Source organism: Enhydra lutris, unplaced genomic scaffold, assembly GCF_002288905.1.
Source record: "Enhydra lutris kenyoni isolate GAN:26980312 unplaced genomic scaffold, ASM228890v2 scaffoldscaffold26, whole genome shotgun sequence".
Taxonomy (NCBI): Eukaryota; Metazoa; Chordata; class Mammalia; order Carnivora; family Mustelidae; genus Enhydra; species Enhydra lutris.
In genome coordinates, this window is record NW_019154110.1 from 4658099 (window position 1) to 4674210 (window position 16112).

General features: G+C 54.9%; 3 protein-coding genes across 4 annotated transcripts in view; 1 reads left to right on the forward strand and 2 right to left on the reverse strand.

The window, feature by feature from the left end:
• Positions 1-36: 36 nt before the first annotated feature.
• LOC111151786 (NIMA related kinase 8) lies at positions 37-9601 on the reverse strand. Its single transcript, XM_022509988.1, has 15 exons — positions 9537-9601; positions 6264-6469; positions 5752-5984; positions 5416-5547; positions 4727-4935; positions 4401-4483; positions 4137-4318; positions 3882-4032; positions 3119-3195; positions 2648-2765; positions 1863-2013; positions 1464-1627; positions 1203-1361; positions 870-1028; positions 37-456 (listed from the first exon to the last, which is right to left on the reverse strand). Exons 1-15 carry the CDS (start codon positions 9581-9583, stop codon positions 428-430), a joined length of 2100 nt encoding a protein of 699 aa, XP_022365696.1. The 5' UTR covers positions 9584-9601; the 3' UTR covers positions 37-427.
• Positions 9602-12015: 2414 nt separating this feature from the next.
• On the forward strand, positions 12016-13860 carry LOC111151632 (TLC domain containing 1). 2 transcript variants are annotated; one of them, XM_022509747.1, is made up of 5 exons: positions 12016-12361; positions 12685-12767; positions 12860-12942; positions 13346-13500; positions 13671-13860. In XM_022509747.1, the coding sequence occupies exons 1-5, from the start codon at positions 12168-12170 to the stop codon at positions 13783-13785; spliced, it is 630 nt and encodes a 209-aa protein (XP_022365455.1). In that variant the 5' UTR covers positions 12016-12167; the 3' UTR covers positions 13786-13860. The 2 variants fall into 2 exon arrangements, with proteins under 2 accessions (XP_022365455.1, XP_022365454.1); XM_022509746.1 differs by having other exon boundaries at positions 13346-13860.
• Positions 13861-14279: 419 nt separating this feature from the next.
• The window catches only part of LOC111151633 (ribosomal protein L23a), a 3859-nt gene continuing 2026 nt past the window's right edge, over positions 14280-16112 (reverse strand). Inside the window, exons 3-5 of the mRNA XM_022509748.1 lie at positions 15088-15264; positions 14549-14618; positions 14280-14338 (exon numbers count right to left, since the gene is read on the reverse strand). Of these exons, the coding sequence (XP_022365456.1) occupies positions 14324-14338; positions 14549-14618; positions 15088-15264 (262 nt within the window). The 3' untranslated portion in view covers positions 14280-14323. The remainder of the gene's footprint in view (positions 14339-14548; positions 14619-15087; positions 15265-16112) is intronic.

Genomic DNA, 16112 nt, shown 5'->3' on the forward strand with positions numbered 1-16112 from the left:
GGGGGGGGGGGGGGGGGGGGGGGGGGGGGGGGGGGGGGGGGCACCAGCGACTTATTCTCTAATTGTGCTGGGGGTAAAGGGCAGGGTCTGGGTGGAGCCACAGCTGCCTCCAACTTTTTTCTGCCAAGACTCTGGAGACCACCCTGCTTGGGAAGGCTGGGTCTGGTTTCCGACCCTAGCCAGGCTGGACCCTGGGGACACCAACTTAAAAGGGGTAGGAAGAGAAAAAAGAGATGTTGGGGGAATGGGGTGGGTTGCGGTTTCCGGATCCAGGGCCAAAGGAGAGTGGCCGCTTCGCTGGTTCTTCTCCGGCACTGAGGACACTCCAGGGGGCTGGTGGGGACAGTCCTCTGCAAGCGTCTGCAGTTTTCAAGCATGTTCCGAGGAGCAGCAATATTGGGGTGGTCCAGGAGTGTATCTGGATGCCTCACGGTGGGATGGGCTCATCTGTAACCGCTGGAGGTACAAATGAGAAACCCCTGCAGACACCCAGAGGGCAGTGCCTCCAGCAACAGCAAGGGATACCCACCTTCGCTCCCACTCCCACACACACTGTGCCCTGGACTCTGGACCTTGACCGGCCAGAAACAGAGGTTCAAACTAAACTGGACTCGGGGTAGGAGAAAGAATGCCTTTGGGCCCTGGGAAGCACTGGGAACAGTCCTTCAAGTGAGGCCCAAGAAGCAGACTCCCTTGCCTTCGCCACGCAGGCAGCTGTCTTACCCAACAGCTTCTGCTTTCATTTATCTGGAGGCTTAACGTGCTCTTAGTGCTCTGGGTCGTGACCACTGGGGGATGGGAGGGTGAGCAGGGCCCCCACCGCTGGATTAAACCTTGTGGAGGTGAGGTGGGAAAAGGTAACAACTCACTGCGGACAGCCAGGAGAGTGTTTCCATGGCAACAGGACACAGACGTCACTGTGTAGGGATGTGTCTCCTGCAGCTGCACTGGCCGAGGGAGTCCAGCATCCTCATCCCGTCTTCCTAGTCGACCTCGGGCCCCTTTCCCCCAAGAGTACACTTCACCTTCTGCCAAAGAGAATCCCAAGGACAGGAAGAAGAGGACACGGCTTAGCAAGCAGCTACCCTCCATCCATCTAGCCCCAAGAGGATGTTCAGCAGCCCTGAGCGGGATACCACCCCCACTGCCCATGGGCCTGCCAGCAACCCTATCTGGCCCCACAGTGCCCACGGATCAATCACCTGTCCCGATGGCTATTGTGAAGGCATCCCCGCAGGCCACCATTGCTATCTTGATGTTCTGCAGGCCTTGGACTTGACAAGGTGCCCTGCTGACCCGGCGGGCATGGGTACCCAACTGCCCGTGCTGATTGCTGCCGAAAGTGTAGCAGTCGCCAGAGGCTGTAGGGGAGGAAAGAGGAGAGGAGAGGGGCTGTCTCAGCTGAGATCCCGAGGAGACCAGGGGAGTCCACCCATGGCCTCCTGGGCCTGGGTCCTACTCACCAGTCACGGCAGCTGAGTGAGCAGTGCCCAGGTCCACACTGAGCAGGGGCTCCTGGTCGAGGGGTGCAGAGCCTAGTGGTGTGAAGCTCAGGGCCTCCTCCACCTGCTGGTGGGGGGCAGTCTCCTCCCCCAGGGAGAGGGGGTCCAGGCCCAGCTTGTTGAACCTGAAGGTAAAACCAGAAGCCAAGTCCAACTGGCGGTTTGCACAGACCCTCCTGACCCCACCGATGTGTGCCAGGGCTGGTTCCCAGAGGACAGTTCCCACCCTGGGTTGAACCCAGCAGTGTGCTCAGCCCCACCTTCAGCTTGGACCCTGGGTGGAAAGTAGGCAATGACGGATAGAGCATTAGCAGCCAGGGAGGGGGAGGGCATTCTAGTCATGCCACTGGACCCATTTACCTGTTACTCCCACAGGCCAGGGCTCGGCCCGGGACAGTGAGGATCATGGAAGAGTCAATGCCACATATTACCCGCTGGGCTTCCTGTCCTGGGGGCATGGACACCTGCTGGGGGCAGCTGTGGGACTCCCTGGTACCCAGTCCCAGCCGGCCTACAAGGAAAAACCAGGATGGGGCTAGTTTGGGTTTTAGGGTTGGTGATGCCAGGATGCGGACCAGCCATGGAGAGGAGGTAACGGCGTGAGTTAAGGCTGTGCCCTCTGCCAGAAATAGCTAACCTCTGTGGTCAAAATCCTACTCCCCCTTAATGCCCTGTTTAGATGCCACTTCTGTCTCCTCCAGGGACATCCCGTGCCATTCCTTGGGTTCCCACATCTCTGGACCTTGGGGGGAGCCCTGATGCTGTCTGTCCTTTATTGTAGGGAGATGTCATCCCTCCCCCCACTATGCCAGAAGGACAGAAACCCCATGTAAGTCCTCTCTAGTTTCCAATGCCCAGCATGACATCTGACCCAGAGAGGGCCGCCGGATGAAAGAGATCTCTCACTACATCATAAGCCCCTGAAGGAAGGTATTCCTCCTCATCTTGTCTCTGCACCCAGCACAGGAGGGGCTCGTACTAGATGGGCAGTAAAGTTTTGGTGAATGAAGAAATGAATGGAATCGGCTTAAGAGAAAAGAGGGAGAAGAGGCCAGGGTTGGGAGGTGGGTATGAAGTCCTCTTTAAGTCCCAGTCAGGGTGCTGTGAGATGGAACCTAGAAGCTTGAACAGGGAAGACAGTTTACCACCATCTCCGCGGCCCCAGGCAAAGAGTTCTCGCTCAGTGGACAGGGCCAGCACGTGGGATGCTCCACAGGCCACCTGCACCATCTCATAGCCCAGCAGGGCCTCCACAATGGTGGGCTAGAGAGAGAAAGAGTTAGAAAGAGATACTAGGCAAGGGGCCTGGACTGCTGCCTGACCTCAGCATCCCATGGAGGGATGAAGAAGTTGGAGGCTGCAAATCTCACCAGACAGCTGTGTCTTTAACACACACACACATGCGCATGCATGCACGCATGTATGCACTGCCACCACTGGGGCAGCCTGGTCTTTCTGTACTTCCCCTGGTGTTGCTCAGAACAGGTGCAGCCCAGGAGCTAGAGGGACCGGTGGCTGCTGGGGATTCCCGGCCCCCAACTCGGGTGTCAGCTGTCAGATGTACAATCCTTGCCACCCGCCCACTTCCTCCTCCCCCAAGCACCTGCAGCACCCACCTGGTTGAGGTCATTGAGGCTGCCATGGCCTAGGCACCCATTGCTGCCACTGCCAAAGGTCATGATGATACCTCGGTCTGCAGAGAGGGGTGGTGAGGAAAGAGAAGGGAGAGAGGTTGGGCTGTTTTTCCAGAGAGGCCAGTCCATGGGTTGCAGGTGAAGGAAGTTGGAAGCAAAGGCTGGAAGAATGGGGCAGAAGGTAGAAAAGGACAGGCAGCGTATCTCTTTGGGTGAGTTTGGACAAGAGACAGCCTCTGAGCGGTACATCTGAGCTTTCCAGGTCTGTCACTCAGCCTCCCTCAAATGAAGATAATCTACAGTAACTTCCTCGCCAGGCCTGTTGTGAAGGGTAAAGGAGACTGTGTAAGTAAAGCACCTCTCTCTCTCTCTCAAAATAATAAATACATCTTAAAAAAATAATAAAGCGGGGCGCCTGGGTGGCTCAGTGGGTTAAGCCTCTGCCTTCGGCTCGGGTCATGATCCCAGGGTCCTGGGATGGAGCCCCACATCGGACTCTCCGCTCAGCCGGGAGCCTGCTTCCCCCTCTCTCTCTCTGCCTGCCTCTCCGCCTACTTGTGATCTCTGTCTGTAAAATAAATAAATAAAATCTAAAATAATAATAATAATAATAATAAAGCACCTGGTGCAGGATAACTAGTAGAAGCATTAACGAGTGCACAAATGACAACCAGTGAGGGGAGCTGCTCTGGGGGGGCCTTCTCAGACTCTGGAATGCCCCAAGATAGTCCCTTCCTGGACTCACCGGTCAGGCAGGCCGTGAAGAGGTCCCCACAGGCCACATGCTTGATAGTCACACCCGACTGGCCCTCCAGGAAACGGGAGACGAACTGGGGCTGCTGCTGCTCCACAGCCCCAGGCAGGAGGGCGCCCCCTCCCGCGCCTAGGGGCGGGGCCTGTGGAGGGCATGGGCGGGGCCTCAGTGGCCCCCCCCAGGCCCCCCCCCCCCCCCCCCCGCTTACCCCACCCCAGGCTCCCCCTCACCCAACAGCCTGCTCACCTCCCACAAGATGAGGCGCCCAGAGCGCGTGACGCCCGACTTCTGCGTGCGTCCGGCCGCCACCTGGACCACTTCTGTGTTGAGCATCGGCAGCCGCAGCGGGGCGCTCAGCCCGCCACCCCACGCGTACACGGACGACAGTGGTGGCGGAATGGCCGGCCGTGGGGGTCCCCGGGGTATGCCTGCGGGACACCGTGTCAGGTCTATTAAACTGGTGGGAATGGCTTGGCATTGGGGAGGCACCGGAGGTTGGCTCTGACTTACCCCTGCAGCGGGGGCCGGTGGTCCTGCTTCCTGGGCTGCAGCCCGGGGCCATGGGTGGCCCGGGGACCAGGGACTTCTCTGCCCTGTGGGTCAAATGGGGGCTTCAGGACACGGACCGTTCCTGGCACCTGCCCACCCACCCCCCACCCCCCAACACACCACACACGCAGGAATGGAGGACTTGCCCAGGCTTATTGTGCTCTCACTGGGTGTCTCTCTCTCTCTCTCTCTCTCACACACACACACACACACACACACACACACACACCCCGCTTCCCAGAGCTCCAGCACCACCACCCCCACCCCCATCCCCTCCCCGCACAGGCCTCCTCATGCGGACACTGCCCAGATCGGTGTGAAGGTTGAGGAGGGCGCGGATGCAGAGGGGCTGCGCCATAATGTGGCTGAGCGGTGGCCGCTGCGAGGGCTCGAGGCTGAGCAGACTGAGGACAAGCTGGCGCAGCTCAGGGCTGTACCGGTCAGAGATTGGTGCAAAGGTGCCACTCATGATCTTCAGGACCAGTGCTGGCAGGTTCTGTGGAAGCACGGAGGGTGAGGTTGGCCAGAGCCTGTCCCAGGCTCTTGGGTGGCAGCACCTCCTGCCTCCAGGTCTAACCGGGTGGTCAAAGCCTTGCACCGAGAACCTGCAGTCTGATGAGGGGACTCCCGGGGACAGGAACTCCTGATAGGGGAGCTGCAGCTATGTCCTCAGAAACCCTAGGTGGTTGGTTGGGTGAACTCAGGTCAGGTCTTGCCCTTAGTGGAAGCAGCGGGGGCAGGGGTGGGGGGAGTCCCTAATCTGGTGGGAGAGCCCTGCTCTCAGGAGTCCTCAGTTTGACGGGGGACCCAAGCCTGAGGGAAGCCACAGCCCAGCCATGGGGTAATTTCCCAGTCTGACGAAGGAAACAACTCCGCCACAAGGGAAGGAACACAGAAGTGGCTGGAGCCAAGGACTTCTAGGGCAGGGAGATAGACACAGATATTTCTCACTTGTCTCTCTGGGGGTATAACTCACCGCAGCTTCAAAGGCCCTCTTGAGGCTGGCCAGTTCATAGAGGACACAGCCCAGGGCCCAGATGTCACTCTTCTGGTTGTAAGGCTTGCCCTCACACAGTTCAGGGGAGATGTAGCACGGGGTGCCCACCACCTGCAAGAGGGAAGCAGATCTTATTACAGCTTAGGGGAGGAAAGGCTCTGTCCAAGGCCCACTGCAGACCGCTTCCTCCTGCAGGACCCCCCAGCCCGGGGTGGGGGGGGCAGGGGGCCAAGGTCTTGGGGAGGGAGGGGGCTGGGACGCAGAGTGAGCCTTGGCCCCTCCAGCACCCATGAGGTCCCCTCTGTGCCCAGGCACCGTGTAGGCCTTGCTCTTGCTACTAAGGATCTTGGAGATGCCGAAGTCCCCGATCTTGACAACCATGCGGTGTTTGTCGAGAAGGATGTTTTGAGTCTTGAGGTCCCGGTGCAGGATGAGATGGGTGTGCACGTGGTGCAATGCAAGCAGGATCTGCACAAAGAAGTGTAGGATGGTCTCCTCCTCCAGCAGGGAATTACAGCGCTTCTGGATAAACTCGGCCAGCGTGCCACCTGCAGCAGGAAGGAACTAGCTAAGATCTAGGCTTTTCCCGTGCCTGGCACTCTCCTGTTAAGAAACCAACAGTGGGGAAAAAAAAAAAAAAAGAAAGAAAGAAACCAACAGTGCAGACAGGGCAAGGGTCTGCCAGCCTCGTACACCTGGTGTCACAATCCTATACCTGTGAACCGCCATCAAACCCAGTCTGAGGACGGAAGCTGGCTGATCTGGGTCTGCTTGTCCCAGAAGAGAGGGGCCCTTGGAGCCAGGCCAATGTGAGGAGGCTGGCCCACCTGGTGCATACTCCATGGCAATCATGAGTGCCTTGTCCTCCAGGAAGTTCTCATAGTACTCGATGACATTGGGGTGGTTGAGTAGCTTGAGGACCTGGCACTCATTCTGGGCTGCCTGCCGCTCTTCTTTGGTCATCTGCTCCACTGGGATCTGCTTAATGATCACCAGCTTCTGGTCAGCCTTGCGCAAGCACAGGTGCACAATCCTGGGGACACAGAGCACAGGGGTGGGTCCCAGCTGAGCTTCCAGCCACATGTCAGGCAGGGCAGACCTTGTCACTGGATGCTCCTTAGGAGAGGGGAAACAGGCATGGAGACTAAGAGGTCATCTAAAATGCATAGGACAGGGATGCCTGGGTGGCTCAGTTGGTTGGACGACTGCCTTCGGCTCAGGTCATGATCCCGGAGTCCCGGGATCGAGTCCCGCATCGGGCTCCCAGCTCCATGGGGAGTCTGCTTCTCCCTCTGACCTTCTCCTTGCTCATGCTCTCTCTCACTGTCTCTCTCTCAAATAAATAAATAAAATCTTTAAAAAAATAAAATAAAATGCATAGGACAAGTTCAAGAATAGGGAGAACTGGCTACAAACGCTGTGTGTGAGACCTTGGGCAAGTCATTTAACCTGAGGCTCGGTTTCAGCACGGGCACAGTGAAGTTAGTCTTGATCATCCTTAGTGTGCACAGACTTCAGAGTTAACTGCCTGGGTTCAAATCCTGGCTCCTCCTTGTATTACTTACCTGGTTTGGGATTATATGACATTTTCATCTGGAAACCAGAATCAATTTCCCTGGGTTGTTGAGAGGATGAGTAGAAGCCGTTCATACTACTATTTTCTTTCAACTCTGGTCAGTGGCCATAAAAGCAGCGTTCCTAGTCTCCTTCACAACTATATCCCCAGAGCACAGCTCAGTATTTAGCACACAGTAGGGGGTCAATGAGTATCTGCTGAGTGAATGGACTATAAGAGGATCATTTAAGAGTATCAAATTTATATTTCCATCTCAAACCTCTCCTTTGAGCCCCAGACTAACAAATCCAACTACCTGCTTTGCATTTTTACCTGAGTGGCTTGCAAGCATCCTAAATTTTTAAAAAAGATTTTATTTATTTGTCAGAGAGACAGAGCATGCAGGAGTGACCATTACAAGGAGGGGGAGTGGCAGGCAGAGGGAGAAGCAGGCTCCCTGGTGAGCAAGGCACCTGATGCGGCACTTGAACCCAGGACCCTGGGATCATAACCTGAGGTGAAGGCAGACACTTAACAGACTGAGCCACCCATGCATCCTGCATCTTAAATTTTAACAAATTCAAACTGCCCCCAAACCTTTTCTTCCTCAGGCTCTTCCATCTCAGTAACTGATAAAACCATTAAAGTCAGACACCTGGGGGCGCCTGGGTGGTTCAGTCATTAAGACTGCTCAGTCGTGATCCCAGAGTCTTGGGATCCTGTCCCGCCTCGGTCTCCCTGCTCGGTGGGAAGCCTGCTTCTCCCTCTCCCACTCCCCCTGCTTGTGTTCCCTCTCTTGAAGTATCTCTGTCAAATAAATAAAATCTTTTTTTTTAAAAGATTATTTATTTATTTATTTGACAGACAGAGATCACAAGTAGGCAGAGAGGCAGGCAGAGAGAGAGGAGGAAGCAGGCTCCCCCCGGAGCAGAGAGCCCGATGCGGGGCTCGATCCCAGGACCCTGGGATCATGACCTGAGCTGAAGGCAGAGGCTTTAACCCACTGAGCCACCCAGGCGCCCCAAAATCTTTTTTTTTAAGATTTTATTTATTTATTTGACAGACAGAGATCACAAGAGAGAGGTAGGCAGAGATAAAGAGGGGGAAGCAGGCTCCCCACTGAGCAGAGAGCGGGATGCAGGGCTGGATCCTAAGACCCTGAGATCATGACCTGAGCCAAAGGCATAGGCTTAACCCACTGAGCCACCCAGGCGCCCCAATAAATAAAATCTTTTAAAAAAAGGGGGTGCCTGGGTGGCTCAAAGGGTGAAGCCTCTGCCTTGGGCTCAGGTCATGATCTCAGGGTCCTGGGATCCAGCTCCGCATCAGGCTCTCTGCTCAGCAGGGAGCCTGCTTCCCTCTCTCTCTCTGCCTGCCTCTCTGCCTACTTGTGATCTCTCTCTGTCAAAAAAAAAAAACTTAAAAAAAAAAAAAAAAGAATTTGAAAAAAAAAAAAGACACCTGAAAATCATGCCAAAATCTTTCCTGTTTCCACTTCTAAAATAATATGAACTCATCCATTTCTGACTTGCAGCCAGAATGACATTTTAAAAATGCAAATCAGGGGCACCTGGGTGGCGCAGTGGGTTAAGCGGCTGCCTTCTGCTCAGGTCATGATCCCAGGACCCTGGAATCAGCGCCATATCCGGCTCCCTGCTCAGCAGGGAGTCTGCTTCTCCCTCTCCCTCTGCCCCCTGCTTCTCTCTCTCTCACACACTCTCTCTCTCAAATAAATAAAATCTTTAAAATAAATAAAAATGCAAATCATATCAAGACCATTCATTCTGCTTAAACCCTTTCCCTTTTACACTTCGAATAAATCCAACCTCTTTACCTTAGCCTATTAGGCCATCAGCTGTTCTCTGTGACAATCATATTTTATACCATTCTCTCTCTCTCTATACCATCCTTTACGTTGCCCACTACATTCCAACTTCACCAGTCTTTTTCTCAGTTCCTTGAATACTCTGAATTCTTTCCCGCGTGAGGATATGCTGCTTCCTCTGCCTGAAGTTCTGCCTTCCCTTTCGGTTACTGGTTTTCATCCCTCAAGTCTTGGCTTTACAATTCACCTCTCAAAGAGAAATTTTCCTTCACCATCCCAAATAAGTAGTCGTGGTGTATGCCACGTTCGCAGCTTGTTAATAATTGCTTTAGTATCTTGTTTATTGTATTATTTTACTACAGTCTACACGCCCCGAGAGGAAAAAAACCACGCTTATTTTGGTCTTTACTGTACACTCGGCGCCGAGAGCCTGACGGGTATAGCTAGCGCTCAATATTTGTTGAATAGCTGAGTCAGGAATCAAAGAACGAAACTCTGCGGCCGCGCAGAGGCTTGCAGGCCGGGGGTGGAGGGGTGGGGGCGGGACCTCGTTAGAGGCGGAGTCTCCCAACTAGGACCGGGACCGGAAGCCTGGGCGGGGCTTTCCAAGCTGGCGCTCACGCCTCGGGGCGGGGCTAACCGGGCAGCGAATTCGCTGTCAGAGTTGGGGCTCGTTTTCCCTCTCCCCTACCAATTTCCTTCCCCAGATCCCTGGCTCACCCGAAGGCACCTCTCCCCACCACTCGGATCCGCTCGTACTTCTCCATCTCGTTTCTCAGAGTCACATTTCCGGAACCCCCCACGCAGACGCAGCGCGTGCGCGGACCCGCCCACCCTGTGGCCGCGCCCCCGACCCTGGAAGATAATTGCGGGGCGGAGCAAGGGAAATTGGTGTGGGTTTCGGCTTTACATCTGTCTTGTGCCGTTTGCACGTCCTTGCAGCCCACTCCCACAGTTCCTTTTTCAGAATCCCAGAAATGGGGTTTTATGGCATTTCTTGGCGCGCTTGGCAGCTAGGACGGTACAAGCCATTCCCTACACACGCGTTCGCATCTGGCCCTCACAAAGCTTTAGACCCGAGGGCTGCTCTTCACAACCAGTGAGGGTGGAAAACGAGGACCAATCTCCCTAACCCACTTCTTTTTCTTTAAGATTGTATTTATTTGAGACAGGGAGAGCAGGAGCGGGCAAAGAAAGGCAGAGGTAGAGGGAAAAGCACATTCCCCGCTGAGCGGGGAGCCCCATGCGGGGCTCTATCCCAGGACCCTGAGATCATGTCCTGAGTGGAAGGCAGACGCTTAACCGACTGAGTCACCCAGGCGCCCATCTCAGCCCACCTCTTTGCTCACCAGTGACACTATTTCAGGAGAGAGCGGATTCTCATTGGCACGTAAATGATAAACTACCAAAACTACGAAGAGCGTCAGCATTATCTCGGTTTGTGGGGCAGGGATCAGGGTTAGTTTCGTGTTTGCCTAGGGAGGGACCGGGGAAACCCCGAGCCGTGCACACTGATTCACCTAGGGAGAAGGAGACTCCAGGCTGTCCCAACAAGTGAGCATCGCCCGCGTCAGCATTCTCATCACACCCCTCCCTCCCCCGCAATTTTGCCGCGGGTAATCCGCCTTCAAGGCTCAACTGTAAGGAGAATCTCCTTGTGGGGAAGATGGGAGGGATGTGGACCACTATGTGAAAGCATCAGAGAGAGGAGGGAGAGCTGTTTGACTGGTGTGGGATCAGGCTTCTGCCCTAAACGTAAGGGGCTGGTTAGTATGATTGTCTAGGGTCTTGGCCGGAGGTGAGTTTAATTCCTGTTGTCTCCCTGTGCCTCCTGCTCTGTTCGAGCTCCATAAAAGCTAAGTTAAGGAGCAAGAGGATGGTGATTAGCTAAGAGTCAGCGTCCCTGTTTCTGAGTGAGTGAGGAATGTGAGGAAAGGAGTGTTTATGTTCTGTCTCGCCCCACCCCTCAAAAGAGACTCAAACCTGTCCACGTGTAAAGACCACGAGAGGGGCCCCACGAGGGGCCCTCGGTGGCTGGCTCAGGCTGCTGTTGGCTGATGAACAAAGCTGCCCTGGGAGCAAAGGGAAGCGCAGAGGGGAAAAGCCGCACAACCCGGGACACTCGTACCCTCACCTAGAAACCAGTCGGGCCGTGGTTGACCCCGGAGCCCCACAGGCGTTAATATGTAACATTGGAGCCAGCAAGGGAGGCAGAGCAAACACCCAAACCTCTTGGTCCCTGGGTCTCCGGCGCCTAAGGCTTCTAGCTTTCCCTCCCTCTCGCAGAATCTCTTCCCTAGCCCCCCACCTTCCTACTTACCACCCCCTCCCCCAGCACTCGTTTTCAGCCTTTCCTCTGTTTGCGCCTCACTTGCCTGGAGGCGGGAAGGGGATCCCGCGCCAAGGTGGGGATAGGATGACACCTAGTGACCACGAGCTGCAACTGCTCCAGTCCACTGTCCTGAAGACTAAGGGTCACCCCAGCAGCCCGGTCTTCCTCGTGCCAGCCTCCAGGGAGCCGGGAGAAGAGCCGGGATTGTCTAAGGGAGGACTGTGACAGCCGGTCGACCTCAGGAGCCCAAGAGCGGGCTGGGAAGAAGGGTGATGGATTAGTCGACCCCTCCTAGACACCGAGTCGATGCGGGGCGCCACAGATGCTGATAAACATGTCCGTCTCTGGCCCAAAGAAGCTAAAGATCCGGTGAAAAAAAAAAAACAATATAGGCGGAGACCATTATCGAGGCTCGGCTCGGACCCCTCCCCAGGACCAGGGCTTAAAGGACGCGGGTGTGTGACGGGCCCCGCCCCGCTCTGCTCAGAAAGGAGTTGAGGGCGGAGAGTTCGTTCTCTCAGTACCCGCCGAGGCGGGGGAGCCGGTAGCCCCCGGAAAAGTGGGGACGCAGGTTAATGAGGCCAAGCGACCGAGGCGGGACTCCGTCGGCCGTCGGGAGGCGCCAGCGAGGGGTGCCGCGGCGTCGCCGCCCCCCAGGACAGCCCCTTTTTCGCCCGAGGTCCGCGGAAGCCAGGCGGGGCGCGGAGGCCCCGGGAAAATGGTGCTCTGGCCCTCGGTGCCGCGCGCGGCGCCGGAGGGGCGGGGGCAAGCGGCCGGGGTGGGGCGGGGCGGGGCGGGGCGGGGCGGGGGCGGCTGGGGGCGGGGGCGGGGGCGGGGGCGGCTGGGGGCGGGGGCAGAGGCCGGCGGGGAGGGGACTGGAGGAACTAGGGGCCTAGAGGGCTCCGCGAAAACTGCGAGGCTGGCGGCTGGCGTGCACTGGCCCGAGAGGAGCTCGGTTCGCGGAGCAGTCGGAGGAGGCAGCTTAGGGGGCAGACAGACGGACGGCAGGGAGGGCCAGCATGCCCCCACTGCTGCACCCCGCCCTGCCGCTGCTCCTGGGCGCCACGCTGACCTTCCGGGCCCTCCGGCGCGCGCTCAGCCGCCTGCCCCTGCCGGAGCACGTGCGCGCCGACCCCCTGCGCACCTGGCGCTGGCACAACCTGCTGGTCTCCTTCGCCCACTCCATTGTGTCCGGGGTCTGGGCAGTGCTGTGGTGAGTGAAGGACTGGGGGTGTGAGGGTGGGTGGTTGGGGGATCCCACGTTACTCTCCGCATCACCCTCTGGCAGGCTCAGGCCATGCAGTCTCACCTGATTCACTCTTCAGAAAGCTCTCCAACTAGGAGCGGCAGAGGTCCCAGGGGAGGGGGAATGCTTATCTGGGAACCGGGAGACACCTGGGTTTCAGCCAAGCCTCTCCACTTCCCACAAAGCCAATAGCGCGAGCCCGGATTCCCCGGGGACTGGGAGGGGGAATGGGGGAGTAGAGGGTCCTTGGGGATGCGGAGATGATGAGAGCCTGCCTTCTTCCCTCCCAGTCTATGGCAGACCCCCGAGATGCTGGTGGAGATTGAGACGGCATGGTCGCTTTCTGGCTATCTGCTCGCTTGCTTCTCTGCAGGTAGGTCTTGCCCAGAAAATACTAAGTAGGTGCGGGGACAGGGCGCTTTTTGTTCAGTTCCTTTCATGACTTCTTTCCATATGACCCGGTAGGGTATTTCATCCACGACACGGTGGACATCGTGATTAGTCGTCAGACACGGGCTTCTTGGGAATACCTCGTTCATCACGTCATGGTAAATGAGAGGCAAGGGTTGGGGTGTAGGCCTGGTGCTAGCAACCTGGTCTCAGCCTTTTCTGAACCTGGGAGGTAAAGACCATCTTTCTTAACCCCATCTCCAACCAATGTCAGGACACTGAAGACTGGAAGTATCCGTGCCCTTGGTGAATTCACTTGAGGCCAGTAATCCATGGTCTTACCTATTACCTCCTTTGACAAATTAGAAACCCCACTCAGAGCCAGAATCTGTGGACAGGGATCAAAATTTAATCATGTTGAATCCACCACAGACTATAACCCAGAACGATGCCAGCAAGAATGGATTTCCCAACCATTAATCTGGTAGCCTTGATATGCCCACCAATTTTCAGAAAAGCCATGGTATTTGGATCCCCTAACATATCTCCCTTGCGTTCTAGGCCCTGGGTGCCTTCTTTGCAGGCATCTTCTGGAACAGTTTTGTTGGTGGGGGAGTCCTAACATTGCTGGTGGAGGTCAGCAACATATTCCTCACCATCCGCATGATGATGAAGATCAACAATGCCCAGCACCTCCTCCTGTACCGGGTCAACAAGTATGTCAACTTGGTCATGTACTTTCTCTTCCGCCTGGCCCCTCAGGCCTACCTCACCCACTTCTTCCTGCGTTATTTGGGTCAGAGGACCCTGGGCACCTTTCTGCTGGGTAACCTGCTCATGCTGGATATCATGATCCTCATCTACTTTTCCCGCCTCCTCCGCTCAGACTTCTGCCCTGGACTTGTCCCCAGCCAACACAAAGACAAGTTTTTGACAGAGTGAGAGGCCTGCAACTTGTGGCAAGAAGAGCAAACACAGCCAAGAACAGCCTCACCATATAAGAGAATTAGCCCCAAGTCTGGGGCATCCTCTGAGCACAGGCTCTGCACCTACTATTGAAAATGCTAATGAAAGCACTCCTCTGAAGTCCTTGTCCTTTCTTGGGCAAGGGGTGAGGGAAGCAGACAGACCGGTTGGACATGGTAGTTGGGTGTGGGGACAGGTGCTGTAGAAGCCAGCTAGTCCACACTGCCCTGAAGTGGATGCCAATGAGAACTCTGTACACTGGTTTCCTACAAAGCCCCTTCCAGATAAAAGGAGGGATTCTTGTTTGCCATCATCACGGGGTTAAGACAACAAATTTTCGTTGTCCGAAGCCCAATCTGGGTCACAAATACCTGAGCTCCCACTGCCAGGATTAACAAGTGTGGTGAGGTACTATGGCAGAGTGTTCCAAGAGGGTAAGTAGACCAAAGTCTTGCCCTGTTAATTTAAGTGTGTGTAACCCCAGTATGGCCTCCCCAAAGCCCAGCCAACAAATCAACAGACAAACATGTATCATGAAAAAACTGTATTTCGATTTAGCCAGCTGGACTCAGTTTAGATGATCCCAATCTGAAAAACAAAAGGGGAGCTTTGTTACTGGGAGTTGAAATGTGAAGATTAAGCTGGAAAGTCACGGTTAAAAATCAAATTGAGGTGAGGGTAGGGCCCATTCAGGATAGGAGTGCAGTGAGTTAAGCAGCGAAAGTCAGGTTTTGGTCACTAACGGGACACCTCACTTGGACCCAGGTGATGAGTGAGTTCATAGCACAGGTAGCTTACTTTGTTGGCAACATCCAAAGCATCATAGTCAGGGGCCAGCCGAACGTATGCCTTCTTCTCTCCATCAGGCCTAGGATAAAGGAAGTCTTAATTCCTCCCACCCTCACTGCCCCTAAGCCCTCCCTTTTCCCCCTAGTCTTTCTAGGGTATCAGTGCTTCCTTTGTTCCTATCATTCTTTCCCAAATGGTGACTTTTCCATCATTTGCACAGGAGGCTAGGGATGCCACCAAAGCACAAATGAACCCACTTCCCCTTTCTGGGGGAATATCACAGAACATCTTAAGACTAAGTCCAGGTTATCTGACATAAATTACATCTTACTCTAGGGCCTGCCTCTATCTAGAAGTGTAGGGATCAAGAAAACACCAACACCATACATTAAGTCCTAGAGGCAGGAGAGCTAATGTGTCCTCAAAAGCCCGTATTAGATACAAAAGACTAGAATTATAGCAGAAGATGCTCATTTCTTAAGGCTTGCAAGCTGTGAAACCTACTTCTGACTCCATGCACGTTTCCTGGCTCCTGAGATCCTACTCACCTGATTAAGGTGTTGACCTTGGCTACATCAATGTCATAGAGCTTCTTCACAGCCTGTTTGATCTGATGCTTGTTGGCCTTGACATCCACAATGAACACAAGTGTGTTGTTGTCTTCTATTTTCTTCATGGCTGACTCAGTAGTCAGGGGGAACTTGATGATGGCATAGTGATCAAGCCTTGGGAAGAAGCAAAATGGTGTCAGCTGGCCTAGGTCAAAGGGAAGGACAGGCCCTCTTTTAGAGCCCAACCCCAGAAGAGCCCAGGTGCATCAGACCATGAAGTAGCAATCATTTCTGTCAGACTTTGGTCGCTAAACAGTGTCATCATCTGCACCCTGAAACTTAGGGACTGGGGGCAGAAACCTGTGCACTTTCTTCCCCTTGAAAGGCTTTAAAAATTTTTTTTATTTGTTAGAACGCACACAAGAGCAAGGTGAGGGGCAGAGGGAGAAGCAAGGAGACTGATGTGGGGCTTGATCCTGGGTCTCTGGGGATCATGACCTGAGTTGAACCAACTGGGCAAAGGGTGTCCCCCCCCCCAAGGACTTTCATCCTTCAGTTTATTTAAGAATCATCTCTGAGTTCCAAACCCCCTTCATTCTTTGACTTCAACATTTTTTTTAAAGATTAAAAAAAAAAAAATTTATTTGACAGAGATCACAAGTAGGCAGAGAGAGGGGAGGAAGCAGGCTCCCCACTGAGCAGAGAGCCCGACGTGGGGCTCGATCCCAGGACCCTGGGATCATGACCTGAGCCGAGGGTAGAGGCTTTAACCCACTGAGCCATCTAGACGCCCCCTCCCAGGCAAGGGGCACCTGGGTGGCTCAGTGGGTTAAACCTCTGCCTCCAGCTCAGGTCGTGGTCTCAGGGTCCTGGGATCTATCAAGGCCAGTGTCAGGCTCTCTGCTCAGTGGGGAGCCTGCTTCCCGCCCCTCTCTGCCTGCCTCTCTGCCTACTTGTGATCTCTGTCAAATGAATAAATAAAATCTTAAAAAAAAAAAAAAAAAAAAAAAAAAAAAAAAAAA